The sequence below is a fragment of the Aquarana catesbeiana genome, linkage group LG01 (assembly GCF_042186555.1).
Source record: "Aquarana catesbeiana isolate 2022-GZ linkage group LG01, ASM4218655v1, whole genome shotgun sequence".
Classification (NCBI taxonomy): domain Eukaryota; kingdom Metazoa; phylum Chordata; class Amphibia; order Anura; family Ranidae; genus Aquarana; species Aquarana catesbeiana.
In genome coordinates, this window is record NC_133324.1 from 551,222,660 (window position 1) to 551,241,421 (window position 18,762).

At 40.4% G+C, this 18,762-nt stretch overlaps 1 protein-coding gene across 1 annotated transcript; it reads left to right on the forward strand.

Moving 5' to 3' along the window:
• The first annotated feature begins 10,118 nt into the window (after window positions 1–10,118).
• Window positions 10,119–18,510, forward strand: GDF15 (growth differentiation factor 15). The gene is made up of 2 exons (XM_073595462.1): window positions 10,119–10,552; window positions 13,923–18,510. Exons 1-2 carry the CDS (start codon window positions 10,255–10,257, stop codon window positions 14,723–14,725), a joined length of 1,101 nt encoding a protein of 366 aa, XP_073451563.1. The 5' UTR covers window positions 10,119–10,254; the 3' UTR covers window positions 14,726–18,510.
• Window positions 18,511–18,762: the final 252 nt, after the last annotated feature.

An 18,762-nucleotide genomic window follows, 5' to 3' on the forward strand; every position in this document is an offset into this window, starting at 1 on the left:
CACCCTACAGTTAGATCACACCTAGGGAAGACAGTTAACCCCTTGATCGCCCCCTAGTGTTAACCCCTTCCCTGCCAGTGACATTTATACAGTAATCGGTGCATTTTTATAGCACTGATCACTGTATAATTGTCCATAGTCCCAAAAATGTGTCAAAAGTATCTAATTTGTCCGCCGCAATATCGCAGTCTCAATAAAAATCGCAGATCACTGCCATTACTAGTAAAAAAATAATAATAATAAAAATGCCATAAATCTATCCCCTATTTTGTAGACGCTATAACTTTTGCGCAAACCAATCAATATACGCTTATTGCGATTTTTTTACCAAAAATTTCTAGAAAAATACATATCGGCCTAAACTGAGGAAAAAATGTGTTTTTTTTTAAAAAAAATGTGGGATGTTTATTATAGCAAAAAGTAAAAAAGATATTGTGTTTTTTTTTTTTTTAATTGTTGATCTTCTCTTGTTTATAGCACAAAAAATAAAAAATGCAGAGGTGATCAAATACCACCAAAAGAAAGCTCTATTTGTGGGAAAAAAAGGATGTCAATTTTGTTTGGGTACAGCGTTGCACGACCGTGCAATTGTCAGTTAAAATGGCGCAGTGCCGTATCGCAAAAAATGACCTGGTTATTGAGCAGCCAAATCTTTCAGGGTTGAAGTGGTTAAACCTCATTTGCATTGGGGTCCGCTTGTAAGTTGAAGACATCCTGTAAGGAGATTACTCCATGGCATAGTTTGGTGTCATCTGTAAAGACTGAAATGGTACTTTTAATCCCAGACCCTTTATCTTTTATAAATATATTAAAAAGTAAGGGTCCCAACACTGAAGCTTGGGGTACACAACTAACAACCTTAGACCATTCAGAGGATGCATCATTAACTACTACAATATGAATACGGTCTTTTAGCTCGTTTTCTATACACTTACAAACTGATTTTTCAAAGCCAGTAGACTTTACCTTATACATTAGCCGTGTGTAGGGAACTGTCTCAAACTCTTTTGCAAAATCCAAGTATACTACATCCACAACCATCCCTTTGTCCAAGGTTTTACTTACCTCCTCATAAAAAGAAATCAGATTTGTCTGACAACTTACTACAGCTAACATTAAATGGAATTATGTTATGGTCAATGCTACCCAGATGTTCTTTTATAAGAACATTAGTAATAAGCTCTGCATGGTTTGAGATTACCAGGTCCAGAAGAGCATCATTCCTAGTTGGGGCCTCTATGGACTGTACCATAAAATTGTCTTGTAATAGGTTTATAAACATTTGCCCTTTAACTGTTCCTGCAGTGCCATTACTCCAGTCAATTCCTGGGTAGTTAAAATCCCCCCATTATTATCACTGTCCCAGACCTTTCAGCCCTTTCTATCTGTGCAAGGACCTGTGTCTCAACCTCCTCATTGACACTGGGTGGCCTATAACAAACCCCAATGATCAACTTTGTTGTACGCACACTCATATGCAATTCTACCCATAATGCTTCAGCCTCATCACACTCTCCATCAACTAGGCTTTCACACTTGCTTTGAGATCACCTCTCACAAGGGAGAGATTTACTAAAACTGGTGCACACAGAATCTGGTGCAGCTGTGCATGGTATCCAATCAGCGTCTAGGTTTAGTTGTCAAAGCGTAGCCTCCCTGGCGGTTTTCCCGAGTGTGGCTCGGGGTTAAAATTCAGGACCATTAGTGGTAACCCCGAGCCACACTCGGGATTACATCGCAGGATCCTGGTGTGGCTTTACTTACCTTGTCCCCGGGATCCTGCGATGTCCCCCGCTGTGTCTGCGGGCTCCATCCTCCTCCGAATCCTCTCCGTGCCAGGCTCCGTTCCCTGCGAGCGGCGCGACGCATGGGGGGCGGAACCTGGCGGCAAATTCAAAAAAGTGTAAAATCATAACACATACAGTACTGTAATCTTACAGATTACAGTACTGTATGAAATTATTTCACATCCCTTTTGTCCCCAGTGCTTTGTCCTATGCCCTGCATGCAGTTTTATGTTATATATACTGTTCTTTCTGCCTGGAAACTGGAGATTGTCCATAGCAACCAAAAAGTGTCCCTTTACATCAAAAGTGGCTTTAGACCAGCTAGAAAACAGCGATAGTAAATTAGAACACTTGCAGAATTGAGCGATAGTGAATCGTGGGGAAATTTATTTTATTATTAATTTTTTTTTTTTGTTAATTATTTATTTTTATTTATTATATTATAATTTATGTTTTTGTGTTTCAAACTTTATCATACCCGGAATATCTACTAGACTCTTGTTTGGACAGATTTAAGTGTGTTATTGTTAAGAATTACAGACCTACAATATAAAACGCCAAATTTCCATGCAAAATAATTGTACCGCTTTCAGCACCTAAAATCCGAAATAATCATACCGCCAGGGAGGTTAATTGAACAAGCTGAAGTTAGAAGCTGGTTACTATACAGAGCAGCACCAGATTGTGTGTATGCAAGTTTTAGTAACTCTCCCCCATAGAGACAGACAACACCTCTTTTCCTTCAAGGGGGAGAGTAAAAGGGGGAAATAGGAAAAAGAAGGAGGATGGGATGAGGAGGAAGAGGGAAAAGAGAGGGTATTCCTGAGCCTGCAAAAGAATAGTTCGTCATTTTAAAGTGGACAAATATACCTAGGTCTAATATACTTCTTCTGATACACTGCTTGTGTACTGAAACCCCAAAGTAGGCTTTGGTGTAACCAATTACATTTCCAACATTATTATTGGGAAGATTCTAATGTCTGTTAGAGAACATATCTAAATAAACACCATGAATACCAAAGATCTGTCAAATTAAAGAATGAATTTTTAGGTAAAGCATCAATTTAGGTTGAGTTATATAAAATATCCCACACTCTGAATATCCCTGGTGCACTATAATAATATATCTAAATCCAAAATCTATTTACAGTATGTTTGGCATCATGTCCGACTATATACATTTTTCTAAATCAAATATCTTTAAAAATCTGTTGATACGTTTCTTGCCCAGAGATCCAGCCAGTAACAACATATCCTGTTTTTGGCTGACAATGCTATTCTGTTGCATTGCATTTAGCCTGTCCTGAGTTCTCCATCAGTTGGCCATTGAGATGTGTATCTTTGCATAGCTACCACCGACCTGGCAGGTAGTTCAATGGCCAACTGAAAGAGGAACAGGCTGACAACATAGCTGTTAGTTGCAAGGCAGATACTTACTGCTTGTGGACTGAAACAGTAAGTGCTGTTACTTAAAGAACATTTTTAACTGACATAACTTACAAAAATGATTGGCTTATAAAACTGTTTACATTGAGGCGTGATATCAAACACTATAATAATAACCATACTATAATAGATTTTGGGGTTTACATATGCTTTAAAATATGCAAATATGGTGTAACAGCAAGACTACCTAGAGAAGGCAGTCTACCAAAACTTGATGACTGATAAGGAGGGCTTTAGTTAGAGAAGCAACTAAGATGCTAGTAAGTATGGTTACTAGGAAGAAGCTGCAGTTATCCACAATTTTGGTGGGGGAAACTACTCTTTGGAATTCCATAACCTAGAGGTTCCTGGGAGCCATGTTTTGAGAGGGAGTGACCAGAACAAAAAATTGCTGCTGAAAAAACTCTATAATGTCCCATATGGTGTTTGCCAAAAGATGATTGAGAGACACAGAAAACGTGGATTTTATTTGCTATGATGAGACCAAAGTGTAACTTTTATCTTTAGTGCAAACTGCTATGTGTGGCTGAAATGCAACACTGTTCAACAGCCAAAGAACAAAGTCCTAATGATGAAACATGCTAGTGGCTGCACTGTTGTAGAGATGCTTTTCTTTGTCAGGGATGGGAAACTGGTCAGGACTGAGCCAAGCTAGCCAGATACAGGGCATTTAGACCAAATCAGAGGTTTGCTTTCAAGCATAACAAGGGCCGCAAACACTCAATAGAGTGGTTTACTTCAAACAACCTAAAAGAATGGCTAATTTAACACCAAGGTCTATATCGTGTTAAGAATCTTTTGCAAAACTTGAACATTTTTGCAACCAGCGGTCCCCATCCAACCAGATAGATTAAGAGTAATTATACCATAAAGAAAGAGCAAGTATTCTAGGATCCAAACATGCAAAGCTAGTAGAGTATGCAACAAGGTTAACATGTGGTCACAAACCTTTCTCTTGTTGTCACACTTGAGACAAAAATGTACATTGCTATGCATGCTATGATGAGAGGAAGATAGCATGTGTGCACAGAGAGCTGTCCAGTGGCCAATACACGCACACATGCATGTGCGCACACACACATATAAAGATTTACTGTATATACACATACTTACACCAAAAACAAATCACAAAACTTAATTGTAATTTTTATTTATAATTTAATAGACAAAATGACTAAACATCAGATTTTTGAAATTCTGAAAGAATAATAGTTTTTCTTACTGTATTCCAACATGTTTAAAAAAAGAAATTTCATTTGTGATACAGCTTTTAATAAACAAAAACACAGCATGAATGGTATTTGCTGCTACAACAACAATAATATCAGGGTCATTTTTCTTTTCTATTACTAGACACCTTTTTGGGAGCTTTCATCAGACCCTGCAAGAACATATTTGTCAAAGAAGCCTAAAGTATATGGAATATAATGCTTTGCCTCAACTACGTAAAGTTGAAAAAAAAGTGCAGAAGCTAATGGTGACTCTTTGTAAGCAATAGCTTGGTGTTGTTGAACAACATAGAGGGGAAGCAGAAAATTGATTGTAAGCCTCCAAATTCTATATCATTTTCAGTGTGTGTGATTGACAATGTCCAGTGTGTGTGTGTCTGACAATAGTAATGTCACTACCATTAAAAACTGGATATGTGGATAGGTAACAGCATGCAGTAAACAATGACATAAACCAATGTGAATTGAGAGTGGGGGGGGGGGGGGCGAAGGGAAAGGATAGACAGATTCTGGTGGTAGGGGACTCAATTCTTAGAAGGACAGAGACCTGAAGCGCCAAACTGCATGCTGTCTACCGGGCGCTCGGGTTCGGCACATCACGGATCTGGTGGACAGATTACTGGGAGGGGCTGGGGAAGACCCGGCTGTCATGGTGCACGTTGTCACCAATGAGAAAGTCAGAGGCAGATGGAGTGTCCTAAAGAACGATTTTAGGGACTTAGGAGCTAAATTGAGGAAAAGGACCTCCAAGGTAGTATTCTCAGGAATACTATCCGTACCTCGATCCACACTGGAAAAGCAGAGGGAGATTAGGGAAGTAAACAAGTGGCTGAGAAGCTGGTGTAGTAAGGAGGGGTTTGGGTTCCTGGAGAACTGGGCCGACTTCTCAGTCGGTCACCAGTTCTATAGAAGGAACAGACTGCACCTAAATAAGGAGGGTGCAGATCTGCTGGGAGTGAAGATGGCCGAAAAGTTAAAGGGGTTTTTAAACTAGGGGATGGGGGGAGGGTCCAGAGGTAGAGATAGTCAGCAATGAACATATTCCAGAGGGTAGTTTTGGGGCATTAGTGGTAGGTTGACTAAAGCACATAAACCCGAGGTAAGTATAATAACAAGTCCTATTTGCTATCTCAGAACACCCAATAACAGGACAGTATGCGACCAGTCTAAACTACGTGGCATGCTCACCAATGCCAGGAGCCTGGCAGACAAGATGAGTGAACTAGAGATACTGTTGAACGAGGAGGATTTAGAATTTGTGGGATTTTCAGAGAACTAGTTCAACAGCTCTCATGATTGGCTGGCAACCATTCAAGGGTTATCCCTTTATCGCAGGGATAGAGAGGGTAAAAAAGGGGGAGGGGTATGCCTATATATCAAGAATAATGTATACGTGAATGTGAGAGATGACTTCAATAAGGGAGCTAGGGAGGAGGTGGAATTCTTATAGGTAGAGCTCCAAAGGGATGAAGCTAAGGGGAAAATAATACTGGGAGTATGTTATAGGCCCCCTAACCTGAGGGAGGAGGGGTAGACGAACCTCCTAATCCAATTTAGATTAGAAGCAAGGATGGGAACTGTTATCATAATGGGGGATTTTAATTATCCAGACATAGACTGGGCGGAGGGAACCACGCATTCGTCTAAGGCTCGCCAGTTCCTAAAAGTCTTGCAGGACAATTTCATGGGTCACATAGTAGACCCACCAACTAGAAACAAGGCGTTACTAGATCTACTGATTACCAACAATACAGACCTGATCACAGATGTGGAAATACGGGACAATTTGGGAAACAGCGATCACAGGTCAATTGGCTTCAGTATAAATCACACAAATAGAAAAACAAGGGGAACACAAGGACACTGAATTTCAAAAGAGCCAACTTCCCTAAGCTACGAACCTTGCTAGAAGATATAAACTGGGATAAAATCTTAGAAAGAAAGAACACGGAGGAGAGATGGACATCCCATTGGGAAATAAATTTAAAAGAGCGTACAAAAGTCCTGGATGGCTTAACTCCAATGTAAAAATGCATCTAAAATAAAGGAGAAGGCCTTCAAAAATACAAGGGATCATCATCAGCATTCAAACTATACAAAGAATGCAACAAGATATGTAAGGGTGCAATTAGGGCAGCTAAGATAGAACACGAAAGACACATAGCGGAGGAGAGCAAAAAAAAATCCCAAGATATTCTTTAAGTATACAAACAGTGTTTGTCCTCGTGACCAGTGGCGGCCCATGCATTGTGGGTGCACGAGCGCCGCCCCCCTATCCCTGCTGCCGCCTCCCTATCCATGCGCCCGGCTCCTATCAGGACGCTGGATGCATGGATTCCTATGGCGGGGCGGGAGGGGGTGTATTTTTTTGGAGCACCTGATTAAAACCAGAGGCTCTAATAGGTTTCAAAAAAGGGTGAGCTCTGGATGCAGCGAGTGCGCCCTGATTCCACTCAATTGTGTGACCATAGCGAATTAATATTTGCTATTTTCACACTGCACTGCCTCCCCACCAATCAGGAGGCAGGTCAGTGAGACCTGTTTCCTGATTGGCCAAAGCACCAGGCATCCCTATTGGATGCTCAGTGCTTTAGCGGAAGTGGAACAGAGGAAGCAAGAGGAGAGGAGATGCCGGAGAAGAGGACAAGGTAAACTCTGATCCATCCGCGGGGGTTGTGTCAGCATTGTGTCCCGCGATCCACTACTCGCAGGGGGATTGTGTCCCGCGATCCAATCAGGAGGCAGGTCAGTAAGCCCTGTTTCCTGATTGGCCAAAGCGCCAGGCGTCCCTAGTGGATGCTCAGTGCTTTGGCAGAAGTGGGACAGAGGAAGCGAGAGGACAAGGTAAGCGCAGATCCATCCGCGGGAGGGTTGTGTCAGCATTGTGTCCCGCGATCCACCACTTGCGGGGGGGTTGTGTCCCGCGATCCACTCACAGGGGTGTCAGCAGTGTGTCCCATGATCCACTGGCGGGGGGTGTCAGTGGTGCGTCCTGGGAGGGACACTGGCAGCATTTGATGGGCACACTGGGAGCATATGATGGGCACACTGTCCTGCGATCCACTCACGGGGGTATCAGCGGTGTGTCCCACAATCCACTCACGTGGGGTGTCAGTGGTGTGTCCCGCGATCCACTCGGGGGTGTCAGCAGTGTGTCCCGCGATCCTCTGGCGGGGGGTGTCAGTGTGTCCTGGGAGGGACACTGGCAGCATTTGATGGGCACACTGGGAGCATATGATGGGCACACTGGCAGCATTTGATGGGCACACTTACAGTGTTTGGGCACAGTGGCAGCGTTTGATGGGCACAGCGGCTGCAATTGATGGCACAGTGGCAGCATATGATGGGCACACTTGCAGCATTTAATGGGCACAGTGGCAGCATTTGATGGGCAGAGCGGCAGCATTTGATGGGCACAGTGGCAGCGTTTGATGGACACAGTGGCTGCAATTGATGGCACAGTGGCAGCATTTGAGAGCACAGTGGCAGCGTTTGATGGGCACAGTGGCTGTAATTGATGATTTTCAAAATTTTTTTGCACCCCCCCAAACATTTTGAGCACCAGCTGCCACTGTTCATGACACATCACAGGAAGTACCCTCATGGCTAACAGAGTACAGAATTAGAAATAGACTTGGGAAACTTAACATTAATAAATCACCGGGACCAGATGGCTTGCACCCGAGGGTAGTTAGGGAACTCAGTCAAGTAATTGCCAGACCATTGTTCCTAATTTTTACTTGCCAAACCAATCTATTAACCTTCTATGAGGAGGTGAGCTGCTATATAGATAAAGGAAGGCCCGTAGACGTAGTGTATCTGGATTTTGCCGTTCCCCATAAACGTTTACTGTACAAAGTAAGGTGCGTTGGCATGGACCATAGGGTGAGTACATGGATTGAAAACTGGCTACATGGGTGAGTTCAGAGGGTGGTGATAAATGGGGAATGCTTGGAATGGTCAGGGGTGGGAAGTGGGACCAATCCTGTTTAATTTGTTCATAAATGACCTGGAGGATGGGGTAAACAGTTCAATCTCTGTAAGCTAAGCAGGGCAATAACTTCTCTGCAGGATGTGGAAACCTTGCAAGAACAAATTAATGGAGTGGGCAACTACATGGCAAATGAGGTTTAATGTAGAAAAATGTAAAATAATGCATTTGGGTGACAAAAATATGAATGCAATCTATACAATGGGGCAGAACCTCTGAGGGAATTTAGGATGAAAAAGGACCTGGGGGTCCTAGTAGATGATAGGATCAGCAATAGCATGCAATGCCAATATGCTGCAGCCAAAGCAAAGAGAATATTGGCATGCATTAAAAAGGGGATTAACTCCAGTGATCAAGCGATAATTCTCCCTCTCTACAAGACTCTGGTCCGGCTGCACCTAGAGTATGCTGTCCAGTTCTGGGCACCAGTCCTCAGGAAGGATGTACTGGAAATGGAGCGAGTACAAAGATGGGCAACAAAGCTAATAAAGGGTCTGGAGGATATTAGTTATGAAGAAAGGTTGCAAGCACTGAACTTATTCTTCCTGGAGAAGAGACGCTTGAGAGGGGATATGATTTCAATTTACAAATACCATACTGGTGACCCCACAATAGGGATAAAACATTTTCGCGGAAGGGAGTTTAATAAGACACGTGGCCACTCATTTAAAATTAGAAGAAAAGAGGTTTAACCTTAAACTGCATAGAGGGTTCTTTACTGAAAGAGCGGCAAGGATGTGGAATTCCCTTCCACCGACGTTGGTTTCAGTGGGGGGCATCATTAGTTTAAAAAACTATTAGATAAGCACCTGAACGACCGCAACATACAGGGATATACAATGTAATACTGACATATAATCACACACATAGGTTAGACTTGATGAACTTGTGTCTTTTTTCAACCTCACCAACTATGTAACTATGTAACTATGAATGATGATGATTAGGGATTAGCTTTGCGTTTGGGTCAACGGAGCATGTAAATGTTTGAGGTTAAAGAATAGTTCACGAACGGGTGAACTAAAAGGTCAGATTTGGCTTGTGCACCTTTGAACCTCTGGCTGCTTCTGCAGCCAAAAGTGGTTTATTTAATGGCATTATTACCACCGCCACTAAATTAATGATTTCACGTCCCACCTGCTGCTTGTTTCACCAGCAGGTATCCCAGCTGACGTCATTGACCAAATATGGTCATGCCCAGTGAGAGTCCATCGAGAGCAGGATTTTTAGATGCTGATCATTGTGCTTGTGTCGGTGAATCATTGGGGTGCCACTCATCATGATTGACCATGGATCTACTTTGCTGGGTAATGTGATTGAGGATGAATTTATACCATGGGACTTTACTTTTTGGGTGTATTTATCTACATTTTCATTTTTTCTGTGAATGAGTAATGAGTGGTCTTATGTATCCCTTACTCATGCAGTTGGGTAGGGCAAATATCTGGAGGTTCCCTTACTTTCAAGGTAGCATCCAGATTTGGTTTGTAATTACAGCAGATATTAAGAGACGAAAAATACATATTAATTTACTACATTATATACGCTTTACAAGGAATGTATTTTTATTCCTTCTTTTTATGGGGCTTCTGCATCTTTAAGGTATCAAAAAGAAGAAGAATCAGTGACAAGTCTTCTTTGGTATTTACAATGTTTACTTCCACAGAGCAGTGAGTGTGCATCTAGGGGCGTGCAGTTCAGAAAGCTATAAAGGAGAGAGGCTGGAGAATTTCATTCATTCATTGAAAGACAGCTCACAAGCTGGGTGCTGAACAAGCCTTTTGCTGTGACACTGCACACAATGCAGAGCTCTCCTTGGAAGGTCAGGTGTGCTACTCTGTGCTTCACTCTCTTATCCATCACTGGGGTCAAGCTTAGGCCCTTGGGCGAGCAGGAGAAAATGATTCAGCTGGAGGCAGTGAAGAAAAGCATTTTGGATCGCCTGGGTTTACACAAACCTCCTGTTATCAGGGAAAAGATGAACAAAGATGAAATGCGCAAAATGTATTGGTTATACCAGGAGAAGTTAATGGAGCTGCGGGGAAATACAAGCAAGGACGAGACACCAGAGAGAAGAGTGCATATACTGACACCAAAATGTGAGTGGTACATATTGTAACCCATAGAAAATAATAATGAAACCTAAGCTTTAATTGGAAAAGATACAATATATTTGTTATCTGTTTTTACACAATTTACTCTCTTTATTCAAAAGCTTATTTTTTATGTTGATGGGGTTCAGATAGATAGATAAATAGACTGATAGACATGTATGTGTAACATCTATTAACATAAAGCAAGACAATATCTTCCTTTTGTACGCTACCTTTATCTCTGGCACTAGTTTAGTGCAATTGAGAGCACTCTGGTTTCGTGATCAGCACCCTTTCTTCTATGTATGCATATTTTACTGTACTCTTTTTGTGGTCATTAAACCATTAACACTATCAATACTTAACGCTCAAATGACCATGCACACCACTATAAGGATCCATATTTTTTTTTAAAGTGACAGTTATTTTTAATCCAATGAGGACTAGTTCAAACTATAAGGTGTATTTACACATCTGTCTTAAAAAGCAAATGTATTGCAAATATGCATTTTAAGGGCATTTCCCATGCTTTGCTGTGCATTTCTTTTACATTTATTATGCATACTAGCATACTTTTTCTGTATGTAGTTTTCAAGGGTAGGTTTGAACTTGCAATTTACATGCACCTCTATTTACCTCTATGGCAAGCACCTCCCCTGTGAATCAATAGAACACCAATGGTTAACTGATTGTTTTTGGGGTATAGCACCATGTCGAGTACATACATACTGTTATTGGTAAAAGCTTTAATTCTGGGAAAGCTGTACTTAGAGCAACATGTAGGCTGCAATTGCTGGCCTTTCCTAAAAGTGCTCACTGACTTGGAACTATTGTAAAGATCAGAACATTTTCTGAGTTCACTTGCTGCATGTTTGCTTTGATCAGTGAGTGTACTGAAAGCAGATGATCACCCTCATAGAATCAAAATATTTTATACATTTACACACATTGATAAGATTGTGCACAGTAAAACCCAACTCTAGAAATGGGTTAAAGTTTCTGGCAGTATTTTATTACTCCCTATGTCATTATTTGGGAAAAGTTTCCCTACTTCCCGACTTTTTGAAGGAAGTAAGAAAGCTAGGAAGTGGGACTATTTGAGGTGCCAAACTGACCAGAAATTAGAACGAAAGGCAGCAAACAAAAAAATCAGTGGAATAAGAAAGGTTTAGTTTCTGTGCGAGGGCTGTGTTGCTGTATGTTCCCATGGGGGAGATTTCCCCTCAGTTCCTGCCCAGATGAAAATGTAGGACAGAAAAAGAATAGATGAGGGGGCTAAATTAATATTTAAACTTTGACAAAATAATCTCCTCAACAGGGACTTAGCATTTTAAACCTGATGGTAGTACTAACCCTTTCCCACTTTGTCCAAAAGAACATTTTTTTAATACAGGAATATTTGAAGAGAAAATCCAGGCAACCTAGTGAGTGAGCTACTAATGGCATACAGCACATTGCTGCGGTGCTAAAATCAGAAATATTTCCTTAATGTGAATTTTCTGTCCAATGCAGCCACAACACATGTAGATCACCTCAAAGGGTTAGTAGGAGGGCAGTGGGAGAATACTTCCTGATGTCTTTGTTATATATGTACCTTCCTCTCTCCTCCTTTCTTCTCTATCACCAATCACATTCAAACATGACTACGATTGGTGTCTGTTATTATATACTTTTTGTATTCTGTAAAGAAGCAAAGAGGGTAATTCAGCATTACAAGCAGGCATTTTCCAAGATTACAGACAAAAGGGAGTAAGGTGGGGTAGGCAGATTGTGCTTTCTGTGTGCATCCTAATGCTTAATTTTCACTTTTGGCTTTGCTGCATCAGTATATGTAAACCCTACATCCATGTGCAGTATGTTTGGTATCATGCTGAAATCTATTCAGTTTTCTTAAAACAGTACTTCCATTAAAAAAAATGTGCTGCAGCACTTAATTATAACTGCATCTGCACTTACAGTTTCCTCATAGTCTACCTACAAACTCCCACAAATCCCTGTTGAGCCTGCCAGTGAAGTCCACCAAATACATCTTCCTCTGATGGGAAGGCAATGATGCTGCACCACTCCTGAATTCAAAGCAGAGTTGCCACTCTCATGTAGGGTGTGTCCACTTGCACTACAGTGGGATGAGAAGATGTTGCAGGGGCTTGACAATCAGCCTTTACACTGCTGACTCAAGCTTTTCAATTAGCATATGGCCACACCTAGTTCTGCTCACTGCTTTCTGAATTGAGAGCACTGCGTCTGTTGCTGAATCCCTCCCACTTTGAGCTGTAGGGTCTGGGAGGGGGACAATGTAAGATACAAATAAATAAAGATTTGACTCAGTTAGGAAAAGTAAAAACAAGTTATATTTTACTTTTAATTAATAAAAAAATGACCTTTCATTTTTAATCTGCGGTGCTGTGGTTTTCTGTAAAATTCAATGCAATATGGCGACTTGGGTGTTCTGTGCACAGTTGATGTACAGACCTTTCCCGGAAATGTCATTTCCTGCTTGTGTGATTGGCTCACTAAATTTTCCAAAAGTCTACACAAAGATAAATGTAAAATTTTAGTCATCCTCTGTAACATGTAATTATATTTTTGGTGAGATAATCCCTAAGAGTTAATTACTTCTAAAGAGACACCGATCCTGCTATATTCCTCATTAGAACACGGCAAGTGCATCAGCTATTCAGGAATGAGTATTTTAATGACATAGTGGAGCATACAGGGTTTTCTTAAGAACAGAAAGAGGTAGGACTCTACTACAAAATTTGTTAAAATCCTTGCAATATACTTAGATCAGAGGGGGTTATTTTTTCCTCAACAAAGTTACTCTTTGAGGAAATATTTTTTTGGTGAATCTTTTGCAAGGTTCCTTACCTAGAGATGCTGGTAGTGACAGCATTTCCAGCAGCAAGCTAACAACACTAAGCTGCTGCTTCACAATTAGTAGTGGGTTGTCAACCTTCCATTTGGGCTCTTTAAGTAGGCTGTTTGGCTGCCTTTCTGGTAGACCTGCTAGTAAGTAAATTGCCAACTAAAGAAGTGCACATGGCAGGCTGACAATGTTGCTAATTGCAAGACAGCGGCTTAGCGTTGTCAGTTAGCAACAGAAAGTGATATTTTTTCCAAGATCTCCAGATAAGAAACAGCAGATTAATTAAAAAAAATTAAAAAATTGCTCAAGAAAATCCTATACAGTGAGGCATGATACCAAACATATTAAATAATAGATTTAGGGATTACATACATGTTAAGAAACACTAAAATGTGTATAGTTCTTTTTAGGAAAGCTCTATTATAAAATAATTGGTAAAATAATTTAGAGTCAAAAGACATTTTACATTGTAATTACTGAGAATTCATAATCTCATATTCTGTATTACAGTAGAACATAGCACGAAGAAATGTGGCAAGCATGGAAGCAACAGTCATCGCTACAATTTGATCTTCTACAGGACACAGACAATACATCAACAGTTGAGCGTGATGAGAGCTGAACTGAAACTCTGCAAAGATGTATTAGCTGCACTTAGATCAGCTGCAGCTAACTCAACATCTAAGCCTATGGTGAACATTTACAAAGTGACAGAATCAAGCCATGCTAATGGAGGACAAGAATATAAACTACTTGATTCTAAACCCATAGACAAAGATATGATGACATTAAATGTAGATACTGCCGTACAGCAGTGGCTTGCAAGTTCTGAGAAATGTCTGCAGCTTGAGTTAGTAGTTATACTGGACAAGAGTTTTGTGAATGATGATAGCAAACAAATTGGACCAGACAATGCCCTTGTGTTAGAAGTGGAGACACAGGAGCAAGCACACTCAAAAACAAGGAGAATCAGGTCCCTCTCTGCAGATGAAGACTGTAAAAAGAGTGAGAAGAAATGCTGCCGCAAGTCCTTATTGGTGTCCTTTGAGCAGATTGGTTGGAGCGACTGGATTGTTCATCCATCCACCTACGAAATGCATTTTTGTGATGGATCCTGCCCACATAACTACAAACCAGCCAGCATGCATGCCCAGATTAAATACAGAATGCATCACATTAATGGAGATACTCCAGCACCATGCTGTGTTCCGGGAAGTTATGACCCCATGGTACTCATGCATTATAATTCTGAGCGCAAACTGGTTTTTACAGTCTTCGATGACATGATTGTTCGAAAGTGCCACTGTGCCTGAAGTGGCGCCAAAAGTGCCGGTAAATGGAAATTTGAAAAGTGCTTGGTAAGCACATACATCAGAACAATTGCCCAAACAAAAACCCGTCCTGCCTTATACAATTTCCATCTATGCTTTACCTACGTTCTCAGTTTGATTTATCCAGCCACTATTCCGTTGTTATACAAAAAAAGGCAGGCAAAGTTAAGAGATTAAAAGCAAAGTTAAGAATAGATTAATGATGCATAGTGAATTTTCATAGGAAACCATTTAACCACCATTTTTTTCTACTATTTGTAAGTAGAATTTTCAAAATTATCCATTTTATCTTAGCTCTGGATATTATTTTACCCATGATCAAAATGTGGACGTCTATGAGTGGGCATGGTAGATAATATGTTCTGGTTACATAACCGGCATGCAGCACAGTCATGGAAATAAGGCAGAGAGTTTGTGTAATTTTTGTTTACACTGTATGATTTTATTGCACTATTACTAAAGAAAATCTATACTAGGAAAGGGCTTTATAAGGGTAAACCAACTAAACAAATGCACTGATTTTTAACCAAGATTGCAGGACATTCCCACAATTATGCACGATTTTTGAAAATAATACATGCAATCTAGACAAAAAATTATATTATGTTTGCTCTGCATATCAAAGAAGAGAAAACAAAGAAAAGTAGATTCACTATCTATAACAACCAGTTAAGTTTTATGTTTCTTTATTTATTGGAGATTAGTAAATGAAAGCTATTATCTCATTGGGTTCTAAAAGCTCTGTTTTTTCATTTGCCACTGAGTTTACAAATCAGGTACACCATGTAAATACTTAAACATACATTTACAGAATCTGGCTGCAACGATATCTTTTGTCATGAGTGTAACTAAATGAAGGGCTATGACCAAAGATTTGCACATAGTGTAATACTGTTTTTTTTTAGAAAGATAAGCAAACAATATATTTATTTTGGTATCTATATACTTGAAAGGGAAAAGGAAAGCTTAATTAAACTCAAAAGGGTTGATTTACTAAAGGAGTTGAAAATTTTCACTCAAATTGTAGATTGTGTTCAATCTACAGTGTTCACTTTGAATATCCAGTAATGCGTAGATGAAATAAATAAATAGCAACTTGCTTTTTACACGATTCAATAAGAGCCCTTTCACACTGGGGCGGGGGTGTTGTCGGCGGTAAAGCGCCGCTATTGTAAGCGGCGCTTTACCGTCGGTATGCGGCCGCTAGCGGGGGCGGTTTTACCTCCTGCTAGCGGCCGAGAAAGGGTTAAAACCACCGCAAAGCGCCTCTGCAGAGTATAGTCGTGCCGTCCCACTGATTTCAATGGGCAGGAGCGGTAGAGGAGCGGTATACACTCCGCTCCTTCACCGCTCCGAAGATGCTGCTGGCAGGACTTTTTTTACCGTCTTGCCAGCGCATCGCTCCAGTGTGAAAGCCCTCGGGGCTTTCACACTGGAATTAAAGCAGCGGCTGTTTCAGGTCGGTTTGCAGGCGCTATTATTAGCGCAATAGCGCCTGCAAACCGCCCCAGTGTGAAAGGACCCTAATTAAAGTACCATATTTATCAACATATAACACATACTTTTTCCCGTGAAAATAGGGAGGAGATCTCGGGTGCATTTTATACGCCGACAACGTACCTCGGAGGGGAAGGAGAGGGACGAGCACAGCCGGAATTCAGCGAGCCATCATCTCCTCTCCACTTGGCTCTCACGTCACACACACATTCCTGCCTCCGACACCGGCATTGGACCAGTGTTCTGTCTATCATAGGAGCTGGTCCAATGCCAATGGAGGAGGCGGGACTGTGTATGTGACTGCCGACTGAGAGCCGAGTAAACAGGAGATGACGGCTCGGTGATTTCCTGCATTGAGAGATGGTGAGGCTTAAATCAGACAGCTGCATTGATGGGGGAGATGGGCACAGATCAGGCTGCAGATGGGCACAGATCAGGCTGCAGATGGGCGCAGATCAGGCTGTAGATGGGTGCAGATCAGACTGCAGATGGGTGCAGATCAGGCTGCAGATGGGCATATATCAGGCTGCACTGAAGCTGCAGATGGGCACAGCTCGGGCTGCACTGAAACTGCAGATGGGCACATATCAGGCTGCACTGAAGCTGCAGATGGGTACAGATCAGGCTGCAGATGGGCGCAGATCAGGCTGCAGATGGGCACAGATCAGGCTGCAGATGGGCACAGATCAGACTGCAGATGGGCACATATCAGGCTGTACTGAAGCTGCAGATGGGCACAGATCAGGCTGCATTGAGGCTGCAGATGGGGACTAATTAGGCTGCATTGATGCTCAATGACCATTATTTTGCTTTAAACTGATGTATTTAAAAAAAAGTTTTTTTTCCTGAAACTTCCCTCTTAAATTGGGGAGCGTGTTATATGCCTGTATGTGTTATATGCCAGTAAATACAGTAATTCTTCACTCTATTTATTGTGTAAAGATTTTCAACTCCATTAGTACATTCCCATTATTTTCGTAAGAAATTAGTACTGCAGCTCTGTTATAAATAGAGCAATTCAAAACATATTGCATTTTGCAGTTTTATTTATTTTCTATGAAAGAAATATGAAAAGGATGTGAAAGGACTGATATTATATATTTTCTTTCTTACCCATTGCTGAGGTTTATACATTTAATACTGTAGAGCCTTTTGTTAAAGATCATTCAGCAGGATAATTGCTCCTCTTTAGCTGCACCTTGGTCTATACTGCCACTATTTTTTCTCCAGTTCATAAAAACTTGTGTTTACAAAGAATGTTACAAAGCAACGTGAATAAATAGTGAAAGGAAGACTGATTGGTAAACAATATGGTGAAAAAGAAGAAAAAAACAATTAGGCTTGCATTGAAATTAGCAGATTGTGCCTGGTTTAGTATGTTGTTAATCTACAATTTTTTTGTTAGTAAATCAGCAAAAAATATTTATAAACTAGTAAAATCTACAAGCAACATGTATAAAACCATATTCAATCTGCAAGCCTTTTTCACTGTTTAACAACTAATTCACATGGCTTATAGCAAAGGCCACAACTTTGTTTTCCATTATTTCTTTGTCTGTTCAGCATTCTTTTATTTTCTGCAATAGATCTTGCTGTCAGTCTGAAAGGAATTATAGCCTCAAAATGCCATAAAATAGGATTCAGCTATACAGAATTGGTTTACCTCTTCTATAGAGAGATAACATTCTTAGGTCCTTAATATTAAGGCAACTCCGCGTCAAATGCATAGCACTGTGCCATCACAAGTACAATAAATGCCATTCCCGTTTTGAGGCTTAAGACTTAACATTCAAATTGAAAATTATAGATGCTGCCCATAATGACCAGACAAATTCTTGCCTTCATTTCTTAGTAAAATGAATCCATTAATCTGATTGGTTGCTGTAGACACATCCTTTACATTCCTCTTTTTAAAATATTATCATGAATCTTTTGAATTATTATTATTATACATCTTTGCAGCACCAATACATACAGCACCAAGTCCAAGATGGAAATCAGGTTAAACTATTTGTTATCATTTCATTTCCAAGCTTGTGTTGTCTCTAACATGTCAGTTGAAATGATAAGTAGATTTTATGCTCTTGAAAGAAAAGTTACAAAAGTAATAGCTATTTAAGATTATTGTGTATTATCATGTTTAATATTAATATTTCAAACAAAACATGTTATTTATGCATTTTTTATTTATTGGTAATTTATTGTTTGAATTTTTAATGAATGCTGTTTGTATTTTTAATGAAATATATTTTAATGTATTTTTTCATATATTTAAGAGGAAATATTGTGTTTAACATTATTGTATTTCAAATAAACTATTTTTAGAATGAAAGCAAAGGTTTCTTGAGTGCAAACTTTCAAAAGGTCATGTCTGTCAGCATGGCACATGGCAAGCCTTGCCCTAGTGGATGACATTACATATCTAAATGGTCTTTAAAGACTTTTGTCAGCAGCTGAATGTCGTAACAATATAGGTTCATTATGGTTAATGGTGTTTCATTAGTCATGATGAGTAATAGTTT